The following is a 16,260-nucleotide window of genomic DNA, read 5'->3' as shown; positions in this document are numbered from 1 at the left end:
TGAAGCTTCCTAGAGATGCTCTCCTTCTCTGGAACAATCTATCCCCAAAGATACATACTGTATTTTCAAAAACATGCGCACACACACACAAGCAAGACTCTTCAAGGAGACATTAGGAGGTGGTTGAAGATCTTGCTGCCTGCATCATGTTACATCAGTACCTTCTTCTTGTTACATTATTTCATGTTACCCAAGTGACATGTAAAGTGAAATAATAAGCATGACCAAGTCAAGCAACAGTGGTTCTGCCAATATCTGCTCAGCTTGGGCTCTTCACTTTTGTATTGCCATGATATCACAGGAAGCAGGAAATAAAATTTCAGTGAACTGGGAGAAAAAGATAAAAATGAGAATGTTGTCCATCTAACGTAATCCAAAAGAGCCATTTTGGTGTGGTAGTTAAGACACAAGGTTAGAAACTGGGAGACCGTAAGTTCTAGTCTCATTTTAGGAATGGAGCCAGCTGGGTGACCTTTGGGAATTGAGTCATTTTCAGCCCTAGAAAGAAGGCAAACCACTGAAAATTTTGTGAAGAAAACTTTAGGAATAATCCAGGCAGTAAACAGGAGTAAAGACTGACTTGAAGGTACCAAACAACAATTCACCACTTCCAAGAGAATTAAAGTAGATGCAATTAACAGTGGACGCAGCACTGAGGATCACTGATTTTCAAACCTTAATCTGATATTCTTTCTCGCCATATTAGGGAAGTGGGTTTTTAACTCACATATTTGTACAAAATATTGCCACAAAGTCCTTGCTATATTGCAGGCTCAGCATGCCCCCAAGGGAGGAATTTTTAAAACTATTTTTAATCCTGTAAAAAGTAGAAAGATACAATTGAAATAATTAAATCCAGTGCCCTGCTGGGATAGATTGACAAGGTAGAGATGAAACCCTTTGCTCCCTGCTAATCTAAAATTTCCTTTTCTCAGAGCAGACTTTGGCTGTTGCACGAAGTCAGCCAAGCAGCCTTGTTCTATCTGTCATCATTGGAATCTTTTTGGTATCAGGGTTCCTAAAATAAATAGATTCCAGAGGCAATAGGTTGGAGTGTCTGACATCTGATTTATCTTCCTATTTGGAGCTGTTCCTTTGATATTGGAGAAAATTGAGGAAATTTTGGTTCTGGGTCACTGTGCCAGAAACCATACAACTTTACAATGCAGAAATCTGAAAAGCTGTTCTGACCATATTTGGAAATATTCTTTGCTCAGGCCTCAATTTCAACAACAGAGGAAAGGCAATTGGTGTGAAGAAGAGGTAAACGTAGCTACATGGAGTAACGCAACAATGCTACACACACACAAGTACAAGTTTCATTAGAAAGTTGGATCAATTCTTGACCTGTCTATGGAATGGTGGTGGTTATTTTCTCTAGGTCTTCACCTCCTCTGCTGCCTACTAAGTATCTAGTTGTAGCTCCCATTGTATCAGCCAAAGAAGTTAATATGGGTCTTGCCGGTCTCCAGCCATCTGGCACTTCCTGAGCCTCAGGCCACCTTCTTCTGCGCAGCTGAGTCACAGACTGATTTGTAGAATTCCAAGAGGAGCCTTGCAGATGTCCTGGGTCTCTCGAGGGTTATGAAGTGTCCACATTTTTCCAGCCAATGCACTTGGGAATTAGGAATGGCAGCCGCCAGAATTTCTGCACCCGAAGAATCAAAAACCTACACAAAACAAAACAAGGAATGTCTTCCCATCACAATTAAAATATGCCACCTTGCATTTGCTCTTGGAGCAATGTTCAGTTCACAAGCTTTTAATAGTAATTGATATTTTAAATTGCATCTCCGCTATTCTCAGATATTCAGGTTTTAATGGCTTGAATTGTATAGCCAGGTTACGTGTGAGTTCTGTTATGATGTAAAGAAGGTTTCTTGGTGCTTTCTGAGCTTGTTTTGTTTTCTTGCAGACATTTCATTACCCAAAGATCATCAGTGCTAGCGCTACCATTGTTTTTATTTACTGTTAATAGTTCAACCTTTTGACCACTAAGATTCATCAGGATATTCTCTCTACCATTATTTCATTTGTTTGGATTTGCCTCATTGTTTTTAGGATAAATGAGATTTCATCATCCATCCATCCATTCAATTTCTATTGCTGCTCATCTCAACCAAGTCACTTTAGGTGGCTTCTAAGAAATGTATGAAAACTTTTATTAAAAAGTATAAGAGTGAGGGTATAGGATAGTGGAAGGAAAAAATGTCTGTTACATTTCTCCCAATTCTGGATTTAAAATACAGTAGTGTTGCCTTTCATCCTGTCTGCAGATGCTGCTTAACACCCCAGAATAAGCCTTTGCCATGCCCCCTTTCAAAGGGCCTCCCTCAACCCTCTGTACAAACTTTCCTCCTCTTGAAATGTAGGCAAAACTTTCAAGCTGTTGACTGAACTGCAGGATGTCACCTTCAGAATAACAACTGAGAATTATTTTCAAGTCAAGCATTTCCACCAGGAACAATGAAACTATCAGCAAATGAACAACCATAGCAGTACAATTTCCATTGCAGGATTGGTTCTCTTGCCTGATTCTAAAATTACATAAGTGTGCACAGAACCCCAGATACACATAAATCCCTTACCTTGTCCTCCTTTCCCCAAATGATCTGGGTGGGAGCTTTGATTTTCCTCATGTTGTCATGGAGGCTATACTTCGATTCAGTGCTGGTGAGGTCCAGAAAACCTTTCTCAATAAAAGGAAGTAAAATTGAGGTGGTTTCTTTCCATTCTTAATAAGCAAGGACACTCGTCCTGTGTTTTCCCTGAGTGTCTGATCTTCAGTATTCTTATTCTTATGAATAATGGGAAATTTATTTATTTAGCATATGGCGATGTTACATTAGCCAGAAGACTACAATGCTATGCAGAGTAGTAGTTTGGCTATCTTGTTTACTAGCTCTATTTGGTACACCCTCATGCACTTCTCAAGGTGGGCCACAGGAGGGCGAGCTAACACTGCACCAGAAAGAAAGACCAAGTGCTTTCTCCTGCAGCAGCATCTGAGGCCCTCTCCCTCTCCCTAAGCCGCCTCAAATGGACATCGCAACTGGGGTGGGTTCAGTACTGGCAGGATTCTAACCATCCACACAATCCATCCTCGTCTCCCCCACCAAAATGATACTTATTTAACTACTCGCATAGAACATGCTTCTGAACTGTTAGGTGGGCAGAAGCTGAGGCGAGTGACAGGAGCTCACCCCACCACGCAGTGCTAGAACTCGAACTGCTGGAGCAAAGCACTGAGCCATCGCACTTCATAATGATGGGATGAGGAAATCCGATATGGAACATTCATTCAGCTCCAGGAGTTAACTCTTTGCGCTCTCATTTGCCTGATGCTAGTCCTGCAGCTTCTCCAATTTGCTTCTCTCTAAATGTAGCTGGGCAACAACCTCTGGACTCTTCACCCAATGGGAGTTGAGTTGACTGGGAATTATGGGGGTTATATTCCTAACACCCTTGGAGGGCTTGTAAAACTGCCTCATTGTGATGATCCTGAAATGTGTGGCCAAGGGCATTCATTGGCCCAAAATTTTAACCTTAGACTGCCTACTGTTGACCTCACCCCATTCCTAAGAGGTCTGTAAGGGGCATGCATAAGAGCACCAGCGTGCCTACCATCCCTGTCCTAATGTTCCCTTTAATTGTATTCATTTTATGTATTCAATTCATGCTTATACTTATATATATTATCTAATACGTACTCAATAAACAAACAAACAAACAAACAAATGTTAGTGCCTCTTCCATTGTAAGCTGCCTTCTTTCCTGTGATATGATCCAGAACAGAGCTAATGTTAAACAGTGGAAAGAATTTCAGAAGCCTTGCTTAACCTGTTTTCTCTGCTTCATTAAAGAAATGTTTAGGGGTTTAGTGCACCCTGTAATTAACACAGCTGCCTGCAATTTCTGCTGGTTCGAATCTCTCCAAGGCTCAAGGTTGACTCAGCCTTCCATCCTTTCTAAGGTAGGTGAAATGAGGACCCAGTTTGTGGGGGCAATAAGCTGACTTTGTATAAAACATACAAAAGAATGAAGGCTATTGCTTAACGCATTGTAAGCCGCCCTGAGTCTCCGGAGAAGGGCGGCATATAAATCAAATTTTTTAAAAAATGTATAGTAAAATAGACCCACATTTTGCTAATATATCAGTCCTTTTCAGGATTATTTTCTCATTGTAGAAAACAGAAATGTTCATATCTGAAACAAATCCAGTGAAAATGTCTTGAATGAAGGGCTGGTTTTGGCTGCAGCTCCCTGGATGGATTCTCTTGATATTAAATGTATGCTGGCCCTTCTAAAATAGGTCTCCAATCCCCGGGCCGTGGACCACTACTGGGCTATGAGCCATTTCAAACCGGGCTGCAAAAGTGGCAGGAAAGTGTACTGCATGCACACACATCTCCACTTGCATGAGCAGTGGGCAAGTGTATGTGTGGATGCTCCATTTGCACAAGCGGCATGTGCACAATCCCAGCACTCGCACAAATAAAGCTGCATGTATTTGCCGGCCACTCATGGGGAACCATCCCCTCTCCCTTCCCCCCACTGGTCTGCAAAGCCGGAAAAGTTGGAGTACTCCATTCTAAAATATGGATGAGTAGCCAAGTCTGGTCCATGCTGTGTCTTGTACCTACACAATGTAAAAAACATCTTACTTGGTTTCCGATCCTCAAGGTATCCCTTTAGGAGCTAAAGGTGAAAGGAGAAAAGTATAAATCAGCAGTTAAGGCAGTGTTAAAATTTACAGTGCCATCTTTTCCAACATTTTCTCTATTTGATTCGTAGATTAGGTGCATAACTGCAGGAGGATACTAGTGGTAATCCTCGACTTATGACAGCTCAAAATTTCTGTGGCTAACAAGATATTTGTTAAGTGAGTTTTGCCCCATTTTAGAAGCTCTCTTGCCACAGCTGTTAAGTGAATCACTGCAATTGTTAAGTTAGTAACATGGTTGTTAAGTGAATCTGGATTCCCCATTGACTTTGCTTGTCAGAAGGTCGCAAAAGGGGGCCTTTCTTGAAAAAGAGCAGAGTAAATGGAGGGAGGGAGGGAGGGAGGGAGGAAGGAAGGAAGGAAGGAAGGAAGGAAGGAAGGAAGGAAGGAGCCATGCATCTCTTTTGTTATTCTAGTATTTGGGAAATACGATGCTGGTCTCCCTTCCATCTTAAATTTCAATCATTTGTAAAAGAACTTGAGGAGAAATGGGAGATGGTATTACAGGGGACACAGAGAGCAGCAATCTAGGAAAAGGTCAGTTCTTCACCTGCATCTTTAAAAAGCTGGGTTGGTATAGGCAAATTTTCATGAAGTTTTCTATTCGCTCCTTAGTAAGCGAAACAAGAGCAGGCTCAGCAGGATCCTTTGATAAAACTAGCTTTTTTAACCACAGAAAGAGTTCGGTTTGTTTTGGAATCTTCAGACCTAAAAATAGGGTGAGAATATGGAATATATTTTTAAAAATTACTACCACTCTAGAACAAAACTAGCAAGAATCTTAAAAATATAGAAATAATACTAAAAATGTGTTAAAGTGAAATAATTTCATTTATCAATATCCTCAGCTGATAAATAGCAATAGCACTTAGACTTATATACTGCTTCACATAAATATTCAATAGCAATAGCACTTAGACTTATATACCGCTTCACATAAATATTCAATAGCAATAGCACTTAGATTTATATACCGCTTCACATAAATATTCAATAGCAATAGCACTTAGTCTTATATACCGCTTCACATAAATATTCAATAGCAATAGTACTTAGACTTATATACTGCTTTACAGCAAGGATCCCCAGTCTCTGAGCCATGGCCTAGTACTGAGCCGCCCAAAGTGGGTGAGCACAAGCATTCATGCACATCCCCCTTGTGTGAGCTGTGGGCACGTATGCCCGCCGCTTGCACAAATAGAGCTGTGCGTACACACGCCCTTGCCGACTACTCGCATGAAACCATCCCCTCTCCCGCTTTTTGCAGCAGTCCACAATCCAGAAAGGTTGGGGAACTCTGGTTTACAGCCCTCTCTAAGCAGTTTGCAGAGTCAGCATATTGCCCCCAACAATCTCATTTTACCGACCTCGGAAGGATGGAAGACTGAGTCAACCTTGAGCCAGTCAGGATTGAACTCCTGGCAGTCAGCAGAATTAGCAATAGCAATAGCACTTATATACTGCTTCACAGTGCTTTCCAGCCCTCTCTAAGCAGTTTACAGAGTCAGCATACTGCCCCCCAACAATCTGGGTCCTCATTTTACCAACCTTGGAAGGATGGAAGGCTGAGTCAACCTTGAACTTGGTGAGATTCAAACTGGCAAATTGCAAGCAGCTGGCAGTCAGCAGAAATAGCCTGCAGTACTGCATTCTAACCACTGCGCCACCACGGCTCTAGTACTGCATTCTAACCACCATGGCTCTGGTGAAAGAGGAATGACTAAAAAATGAATGATTAAAAGATTGGAGGAGAGCCAGCTGGATGTAGTGGCTGAAGGTCCGAGGCTAGAAACCAGGAGAATGTGAGTTCTACTCCCTACTTACAGTAGGCACAAAGCCAACTGGGTAGCCTTGAGCCAGTCCCTCTCTCCAAGCCCCAAGAAGAGCCACAAGAGCAATCACTTTTGAAATCTCACCAAGAAAACTGCAAGACCTGGCTGTGGCTAGGGGCCACGACTGACTTGAAGGCACAAAAGTAAAAGAAAAAGTTGGTGAGGAAAAAAAGATGGCAGCGCACACGGCCCCGCTGCGAACCGGTAGTAAAGGTAAGTAGAACCCACCCCTGATCTGGAGGTGAACTCTAGAAGTAGCTATGCAGAAATGCACGAAGAAGTTTCTGATCAGAGAAGGCATCTCCAAAGAGCCCATCCATTTCTCGTTTTATAATTTAGAGTTTGGGCCAAGCATTCTGTCTTTTTTCCTTCACTCTTCACTTACTTGATGTAAATACTTACCAGCTGGGCAGAGGAGGGCTAAAGAGGAGACGTGGGCTGGATAGAGAGCGGCATAAACCCCAGCAACCATGCCTCCCATGGACATGCCAACCAGGTGGAAAGGCTTGTGGTTCAGGCCAGCACACTGGACAAACTGAAACAAACATCGGGAACAAAGAGATTGTGGTTGTTCTTTCATGAGATGCTCCCCCACCCTAATCCCTTCTTTCTGGAACTAATTGCACAATATAATGACCACTAAATTAGTTACACAGGATGAGTTCATACTGCCAGGTAGGGTGAAACATTGCTCGGGATTCAGTGATCCATGCAGATCACTGTTTATATGGCTGATACAGCAGCATCTAACATGACAAGTAAGAATGTCATCAAGCAGTAAGAACAAGATTGATTAAAGAAGGAATTGTGGTAATAAAGTGCATTTTGTAAATACATTTGGTTATACGGTGTAAGCCTATAAAACAATGTTGTTATTTCCAAAATATGGAACATGTATCTCACAGGGATAAAGATGAAACAAAAGTAATAATGGCAAAGTTGAGAACATCTGCTACAGCTCTTTATTAAGGTGCTCACCATATAAGATGAATACTGAATACTTGAAAGCTTTCCCTCTACAGGAGAGTGCACAAGACTGACCGATTCTTGGACGTGACCAGGGGTGAAATGCTCCCGGTTCGGACCGGATCGCCTGATCCGGTAGCAATGGAGGCAGGTGATTCGGAGAACCGGTAGCAAAAGTCCCTGCCCCCCCCCCATGCCCAGCTGAGCCGCACAATCATCAGAGGCTTTTTTTTTTACTTTAAAAGCATTTTTTCTACAATCTCTTCGGCTGAAAAAATGCTTTTAAAAGTAAAAAAAAAAGCCTCTGATGATTGCGTGGCTCAGCTGGGATCATCAAAGGCTTTTAAAAGAAAAAAACCCTTTTTTTCTTTTAAATGCCTCTGATGATCCAAGCTGAGTTGCCTGATCTGCAGAGACTTTTTTTCTTTTAAATGCCTCTGACGATCAAAGCTGAGTTGCCTGATCGTTAGAGGCAAAGAAAAAAAGTCTCTGCCGATCAGGCAACTCAGCTGGGATCGTCAGAGCCTTTTGAAAGCATTTTTTTACAACCTCTTCGCTGAAGAGGTTGTAGGAAAAAATGGTTTTAAAAGTAAAAAAAAAAAATTGGCCATGCCCACCCAGTCACATTACCCCCACCACCACCACCAAGCCACGCCCACAGAACCGGTAGTAACAAATTTTAGATTTCACTACTGGACGTGACAGTTGATGTCCCATTTGCAATCCCAGTCCAAAACATGGCAATAGCACTTAGACTTATATACCACTTCACAGTGCTTTACAGCCCTCTCTAAGCAATTTACAGAGTCAGCATATTGCCCCCCAACACCCTGGTTCCTTATTTTACCATTGTACCACCATGGCTCAAATATGAAAATATTGCACAAATCAAGTGTTGGGGAAATTTTTAATCACAATGGGCCTGAGCATATTTTTCTAGGATTGTCATAACAATCACACAACATCAGATTGAAGTCATCCTAAGTAAACCCCAAGTAACTAGGATTCATTGAGATTAGTAAGGGGATAAGGAACACACAATTGCGATGTTTTCCATGTTGGACTTAGCTGTAGAGATTTGGGTTCACTTCTTTAACTCTCTAAAGTTCATTAAGTACCCATGGGCAAATCATAGCTACAACCTATTTTTCCTTGAACTGTTTTGAGGTTAAAGCTGGATAATCTGTATCCAAGAAGAAATTATTGAATAGGAATGAAAAGAATACTATTTAAGTATCATACAATACACAGCTACTTCACACATCTGTGAGACTTTGGAAGGGATTGATGATAAAGCACTGGATTTCCTTTATGTGCACTTTTAACGAAAATATAGATGGCAACATCTAACCAACCTTGTTTCATCTTGGAAAGCTAAGCAAGGTTCAATCTGACTAACATTAGGAATGCCTGATCCAGAGTGAAAAAGTAAAAACAAAAAGATGGAAGTCAGGGGCAAAATTCTGTTTGTCTCCAAGAAATTAAATGGACAAACCCATGAAGTCATGCTTGACTCAAAGGAGGTTCTACATTTTTAATACAAAGAATAGATGCTTTTTATATTTTTCATTGCACAGTAAGTCTCACCTTGGTTTATATCCAATGTCTCATCCCTCCTCAGTTTCCCCCTTTGCTGCCACTCACCAATTCAAAGAACAATGTATCACATCACAGTTCAAGAGATACTCTACCTGGTGTATTCTTTTAGCTTGAGCAACTGCCGTGTGACTTTCTGCGAGCAAGCGAGTGGTTCCCCCGTGACCTGGCAGATCAAGGCAGATCAAGTGGAGGTCCTTAGGAAAGACCTATTGGGGGAAATGGTTCTGCATGTGAAACCTAGAAATCAAAGCAAGAATAGCTGGTTCTCCACACTGCCCAAAGCAGGACTAGAGAAGAAATGCTATTCTTGGTCCCAGACCAGATCCAGTTCTCTTCTCCAATCCGCCACTCCCACCCTACCCCATCTTTTCCTTTTCTTCCACTCCTCTCATCAACTGAAGCATTTTGGAAAGCAGTGAGCATGCTTAAACTTCACTGATATATTTGGGAAGATCCTCCTTTAGGTTTCACTCCCTTGCTAGCTGCTCCACCAGTGACATGCTACTACTACTACTACTACTACTACTACTACTACTACTACTACTATTATTATTATTATTATTATTATTATTATTATTATTATTATTAGTTTGATTTATATGCTGCCCTTCTCCAGAGACTCAGGGCAGCTTACAATGCTTTTAAGTAATAGCCTTCATATTTTTATATATACCTGCTTAGTAGGGCTTTTGGCCCCCCACTAAGCGGTGTTCTATTTTATACAGTCAGCTTATTGCCCCCACAAACCGGGTCCTCATTTTACCTACCTCGGAAGGATGGAAGGCTGAGTCAACCTTGAGCCTGGTGAGAATTGAACTCACAGTAATTGCAGGCAGCTGGCAGCTAAATACTACTTTAACAGTAGTTTAGTCCACTGCACCACCAGGCTCCTTCTATTGATAGCCCAAAGCTCATAAGAGCAACAATTTGCACAGGATCTTGAATTTCCCAGCCTGCTTTATCATAGTGACAGATGGCTGGTTCTCAGCTACACCCAAGAAGATACAGAAGCAGAAGAATTGGGTAGAGCTTTAGATACGGACATCACCCATTCTAGCCAGGGACTCTGGAGATGGTTCTCCTACTTGGAGGAAGTGGGGCAGGCTGTACTTCAGAGACACCCACAGCTTTATCTTTGGTCTTTCACCCATCCCACTCTGCCCAATGGCAAGGAGGCTTGGGGGCTGTAGGCAGATGGGACACAGGGAATGGTATGGGCACATTTCCTTTAAAAGAAAGAAGGCTCCAGCAAGCACACAAGAGGTTCCTTCTATGATTTCTAGCACCCAAGGCCAGACTAGCACCATCCAAGCTAGAATAAAAGGAAGACCTACTCCAATGGTATTTAACCACATGTCTTTGTTGAGGGAGAATCCATGAAGCATCAGCACAGATGGTTGGGATCCAGGCTTCCCTCGCGTGAAGTATCTGAACCGGTAGCCCTCACTGTCAAGATACTTCACCTTCACACCCATACTCAGACGCTTAGTCCTGAAAGAATGGAGAACAGTATAGGACAGGGGTCAGCAACCTGCGGCTCTGGAGCCGCATGTGGCTCTTTCACCCCTCTGCTGTGGCTCCCTGTCACTCAAAATATGTGTCACAACTGCCAATGTGCAACATCCGCCGGCACATGATTTATTGCACTTTTCAACCCCCGGTAGGCCAACCATAAATAAATCCAAGAAAAGAAAAGTTTCAGAAGAAAAAAGAACATTTAATTCAACTACATATGCTAGTTTTGTGGCCGCTCAAGAAATAGTCAGGCACGGACAGGGTTGTGTGGCTCCTGGTGTTTTCTTTTTTGTGGGAAATGGGTCCAAATGGCTCTTTGAGTGTTTATTGTTGCAGACCCCTGGTATAGGAGGCTGATGGGGATTTTGTGGAAGAGGCTATGAAAGCTGTTGTAGCTGTTGTAAGCTAGTTGCTTCTAGAATGGTGTGAGGTTGTGGAAAGGGAATACGGAGAGGGGGAAGTGACAAGACACACAAGGTAACCCTAAACATCAATGCAATGAGTTACCTGCTTAAGCCTGTTAGATAAGCAAGGTAAATCAGGGAATGATTATAGGAGAGAGTCGAACCTTTGTGTCTTTCCTTCCAGCTGAGGTGAAGTGCTCTCCACCCACCCTTGAATCCGCTAAAATATTTTTTTTTAATTTTTGTGACCCTTATAAGCTTTTATTGGGGTGGAGTCAAGGTAATTGAATGGAAGTGAGAATTTACTGACTGGATGCTCTTCCTGACACCTATGTGGAGTTCGCAGCAGATATTTTCTCTTTGTGCCCTGATAGAGAAACATCTTCTTAGGATTGAAGTCTCAACCTCCTGAGTGTGAGGAGAGCACCTTTACCTCTAAGCCACCGCACCGCTCAATCAGCTAAAAGCAATACTAGCATGAATATTGGCGATTTCTGTTGCCAACCATTATTGTGTCTCTATTGCCTTTGCTCCAAGTCACAGCCAGTTCCCTCACTTTCCTTCAAGGTAATGGGTGATGTAACCTAACACATTTTACATCTTTGAAGCTGCCTTTGGACAGTTTTCAAATAAGGAGAATATTCCCTTATAGCCAACAATGACCAAAGACCATCTCATCCATGAGCTGGGATTGAAGTTCCCAGACATTAGAGCCGTGATGGCGAACCTATGGCACATGTGCCAGAGGTGGCACGCAGAGCCCTCTCTGTGGGCATGTGCGCCGTCACCAGCTGATTTTTTGGTTTCTGGCGTGCACATGCGCGCCAGCCAGCTGGTCTTTGCGGGTACCATAGAGCCGGAAAATGAAAAACCAGGCCATTTTTCGGGCCATTTTGGGGGCATTTTTCTTTATGTGTGCTAGAGTGGTGAACTGGTCTTCATGGGTGGCAGTGCTGAAAAACGGCCCAAAAATGCCCCCAAAATGGCCCAAAAACAGCCCGAAAATGGCTCAAAAAATGCCCTCAAAATGGCCTGAAAATGGCCCAAAAAACAACCAAAACCAACCCAAAAACAGGCATGCGCCCACTGGCCAGCTGGTCTTCAGGTTTCTGGTGCCCTGGCATGCGCATGCACGCACATGCATGTGCATTTCGGTTTGGGCACTCGGTGCGGAAAAGATTCGCCATCATTGCATTAGAGAAACATAGTAAAAAAAAAAAAAAAGAGGGAGGGAGGGAGGGAGGGAGAGTGAGAGAGAGAACACAAGTTGGCAAAGATGTTTGTGCCAGTGAGGAGAAGACTCTGAAAGTAGGTACCATTCCCACATGGCAAAATTCTAAGATTATTTACTAAAAGTTTCATAGTCCCGGGTTATAAAGTGTAAGGAAGCTGATCTTGATAGAAAGATACAAGACAATTACCTAGGCAAAACATTTCTTAAGGCCTGAGAAACAAGATAACATTCAGAAATAGTTCCTTGATTCATAGGGAGGTATGGTACAATCAGGCTCATATGAATCTATTATTATAGGCATTCTCAATAAAAGGAGTTATAGACTTCCAGAACAGTTGATGTCTTGATCCTGACTACCTAACGGCGTTGACGCATTCTCTGTGCCTGGAAATGTTGGGAGCTGTGGCTATTCAAGATCAGACTTCCTAGTACTCACATTTCCTTTAAAAAATATTTGGCTGCTGGTACATAGTTCAAAGGACCTTTCTTCACATGAGCCCAATAACAGCATAAAGGTACCCTAGAACTCCCAAAGTTTCATCATGATATTGACTTGATCTTGTCTTCAGTCCATAGGGATTTTTTTTCCTTCCTTCCTTCCTTCCTTCCTTCCTTCCTTCCTTCCTTCCTTCCTTCCTTCCTTCCTTCCTTTCTCCCCCCTCCCTCCCTTCCCCCTAATTGGGGGATTTCCTGGCATTGCTTCCCCTTCCATCCAGTATTTGCGGGAAAAACCATGCCCAGTTGCTCTCCTTAGAAGCAGGTAGGCTAGGGTGAGTGTGAATGGATAGTTGGGATGGAGACCTAGCCTCCTTTCAAATGGCTCATGTGACAGATGACAGGTATAGAGATGCTTTAGACCAGACTATTTCCGAAGGTAGAATCTGCTTCTGGAAGATTGGTAGACCCATGTCCAAAAAATAGCCCAGTTGACAGGTGAAGGAGGGGCTGTCCTTTTAAAAGGGACTCGTTACGCACAGTCACTCATGCCCTCGTCACCTCTCGTCTGGACTATTGTAACGCTCTCTACATGGGGCTGCCCTTGAGGTGCACCCGGAGGCTCCAACTGGCGCAGAGTGCGGCCGCGCGGGTGGTTATGGGAGCAGCGTGGAGCTCCCATGTAACACCTCTCCTGCGCAAGCTGCACTGGCTCCCGGTGGTCTTCCGGGTGCGCTTCAAGGTTCTGGTTACCACCTTTAAAGCGCTCCATGGCTTAGGACCTGGTTACTTACGGGACCGCCTACTACCATCAATAGCCTCCCACCGACCAGTACGCTCCCACAGAGAGGGGCTCCTCCAGGTGCCGTCGGCCAAACAATGTCGGCTGTCGGCCCCTAGGGGGAGAGCCTTCTCTGTGGGGGCACCGACGATCTGGAATGAGCTCCCCCCAGAGATACGGAGGATTCCGAATCTGCGCACCTTCCGCCGCGAGCTGAAGACTCTTTTATTTCATCAAGCTGGCCTCGCCTAAATCTTCTCCCTTTTAAGTGTAAATTTTAAATTTTTACTGTATTTTAAAATATGGGTATTTTAAATTATGGGTATCAATTCAGCCAAATTTATTTAATTCATTTTATTCGATTTTAAATTTTGTATATGTATGTGTTTTATTTCATGGCTGTTCACCGCCCTGAGTCCTTCGGGAGTAGGGCGGTATAGAAATTCAATAAAATAAATAAATAAATAAATAAATAAAATAAAACAGTTCCGTACCACTTCATCCCACCTTGTCATTTATATCACCAACGAGTCATCTGAGCTATTTTTGGACAAGACTTCAGAAAATGGGCACTATAGATCAGTACACAATACGTGAACTGTGATCTAACTGACCAAGTATGTTGTGTATTTTATAAGAAATAGACTTACCAGATAATAAACCTGAATATCAGTGAAGGTAGCTGATTGTACTTTGAGATAAAGAAGTTAATTAAGATGTCTAACACACCATGTGTGATCATTTTGACCATGTTGCAATCCATGCCTGTAAATTAAAGTGCTTCTTTATTGCTCTTGTTGCCTAAAGAAACGAGACATAAATATACATGGCTTCAAGATTTTAGATTCTGTTAACCAAAGACTCAGATGATAAGAGCAAGGATTTAATTATACTGTCTAGTTAATTATACCCTAGTTAGTGGGATGGCCAGTAACATGGACAACCTCACTATAAGGTTTGCACATTCATGAAGGATTAAGCTATTTATTATTAGTAATGTATACATGATCATATAAGAAGGAATTTTATGGATTTGAAGTACTAGGGCCCCTTTTAATGACAGAAATGACTTCCCTGTAAAGTGAACAAATAACCTGTGAAATTTGCATCCACAAAATAAACAATCAGGATAGTTTTCAAAAGAAATCAGATATACTTATGGGGGATAAGACTTTTAAAAGTTTTTGGCCTTTAGAAGCTACGGATTACCTAAAATCCTAGGGCATTATAGCTCTTGATAAGCCTTTTTGGAAACAAGACCAATGTCTGGTCACCTCAAACAGAATGCTGAACTAGATATGTCTTTAGATCAGGGGTGTCAAACTCAATTTCATTGAGGGCCGCATCAGGGTTGAGTTTGACCTCAGGGGGCTGGGGTAGGCATGGCCAGGGTGGGCATGGCCAGCTCCACGTCACTCGTGTCGGGGCCACCTGTGGTGGCCCGAGCGCTCTTCCAGCTAAAACAGGCTCCCGAGCTCCGTTTTCACCTGCGATGGCCTTCTGCAACCCTCTGCCAATGAAAACGGAGGCCCTCCTGAGCTCCGTTTTCACTGGCAGAGGCACTGTGGGTCAATCTTTCACTGTTTCCAGGATGCCCCCACGGGCCAGATCTAAGCACCCTGTGGGCCGTATCCAGGCCTTGAGTTTGACACCCCTGCTTTAGATAGATCCCACAAGGTTCTTCTTATGCTCTTATGACCAGAAAGTATATCATCCCCAAGTGACCTGGACATGAAATTAATTCTGTTAATTTTGGGAATATGAAAAGGAGGCAGGTGACAATATTTTGAAATGAGGTTTACAGTCACTGTGTGCTCTTCTTCAAGCTTTTTTTAAATTGGAAAGAACACACAAACACATATGAAAATGTAAAAATGATGGATTAATTTATTCAGTACGGGGGAAATATAAATATCAGCCACAGTATACAATCCTGAAACAGCTTTCAACAACGTAAAATTGCATTCATGACTCAGAGGAGCTAAACGCCACACCTGTGAGTTCCTTAGCAATCTAGATCATCCTCCGGATGAGCAGGATGAGTCAGGATGAGGGAGTTTATCTCAATGACTATTTACCACTTTGTTTATATTGGTCATTCTGAACAAATGCCCATGGAAGTGATCAGATACAAATCAAATTTCCAGACTGAAATTCTGGAAAACCTATTTCCAAACAGAAATTCTCTATAAAGTAAAGATTACAGGCTGCAATCAAATTGTTCTTGGGATAAGAAATAAGATTCTCTCTTCCAGGCTGGTGTACTTCTAATGGTGGAGGAGGAGGAGGAGGAGAGAAGGAGGAGAAAGAGGAGGAGGATTGGTGGTAGCACAGTGGTTAGAATGCAGTATTGCAGGCTAATTCTGTTGACTTCCAGGGGTTTGATCCTCATCAGCTCATGGTGGACTCAGCCTTCCATCCTTCCAAGGTCAGTAAAATGAGGACCAGATTGTTGGGGGCAATATGCTGACTCTGTAAACTGCTTAGAGATGGCTGTAAGAGCACTATGAAGCGGTATATAAATCTAAATGCTATTGCTAGGTGCTAAGGCAGGGGTGTCAAACTCAAGGCCCGCGGGCCCCTAGGGTGCTTAAGGGCCGCCCTGGAAACAGCAAAGTACTGGCCCGCCGTGCCTCTGCCAGTGAAAACGCAGCTCGGGAGGGCCGCACATGCCTCCGTTTTCTCTGGCAGAGGGCTAGCAAAACAAACTCAAAACAAAACAAAACAAAAGGAGCAATGTTTCCCCTTTTGCATTTGAGCATGCAAGAAGG

General features: G+C 42.9%; 1 protein-coding gene across 2 annotated transcripts; it reads right to left on the bottom strand.

Moving 5' to 3' along the window:
• Nucleotides 1-1,048: 1,048 nt before the first annotated feature.
• On the bottom strand, nt 1,049-14,279 carry LOC117673950 (monoacylglycerol lipase ABHD6-like). 2 transcript variants are annotated; one of them, XM_034431681.3, is made up of 8 exons: nt 14,140-14,279; nt 10,455-10,611; nt 9,213-9,326; nt 6,958-7,090; nt 5,274-5,431; nt 4,644-4,698; nt 2,589-2,689; nt 1,049-1,670 (listed from the first exon to the last, which is right to left on the bottom strand). In XM_034431681.3, the coding sequence occupies exons 1-8, from the start codon at nt 14,250-14,252 to the stop codon at nt 1,494-1,496; spliced, it is 1,008 nt and encodes a 335-aa protein (XP_034287572.1). In that variant the 5' UTR covers nt 14,253-14,279; the 3' UTR covers nt 1,049-1,493. The 2 variants fall into 2 exon arrangements, with proteins under 2 accessions (XP_034287572.1, XP_087739910.1); XM_087883784.1 differs by having other exon boundaries at nt 4,665-4,698.
• Nucleotides 14,280-16,260: the final 1,981 nt, after the last annotated feature.

Source organism: Pantherophis guttatus, chromosome 2 (genome assembly GCF_059756535.1).
Source record: "Pantherophis guttatus breed Tessera chromosome 2, ASM5975653v1, whole genome shotgun sequence".
Taxonomy (NCBI): Eukaryota; Metazoa; Chordata; class Lepidosauria; order Squamata; family Colubridae; genus Pantherophis; species Pantherophis guttatus.
Note: the sequence above shows the minus strand (reverse complement) of the source record. Positions and strands in the feature narration are given on the sequence as shown.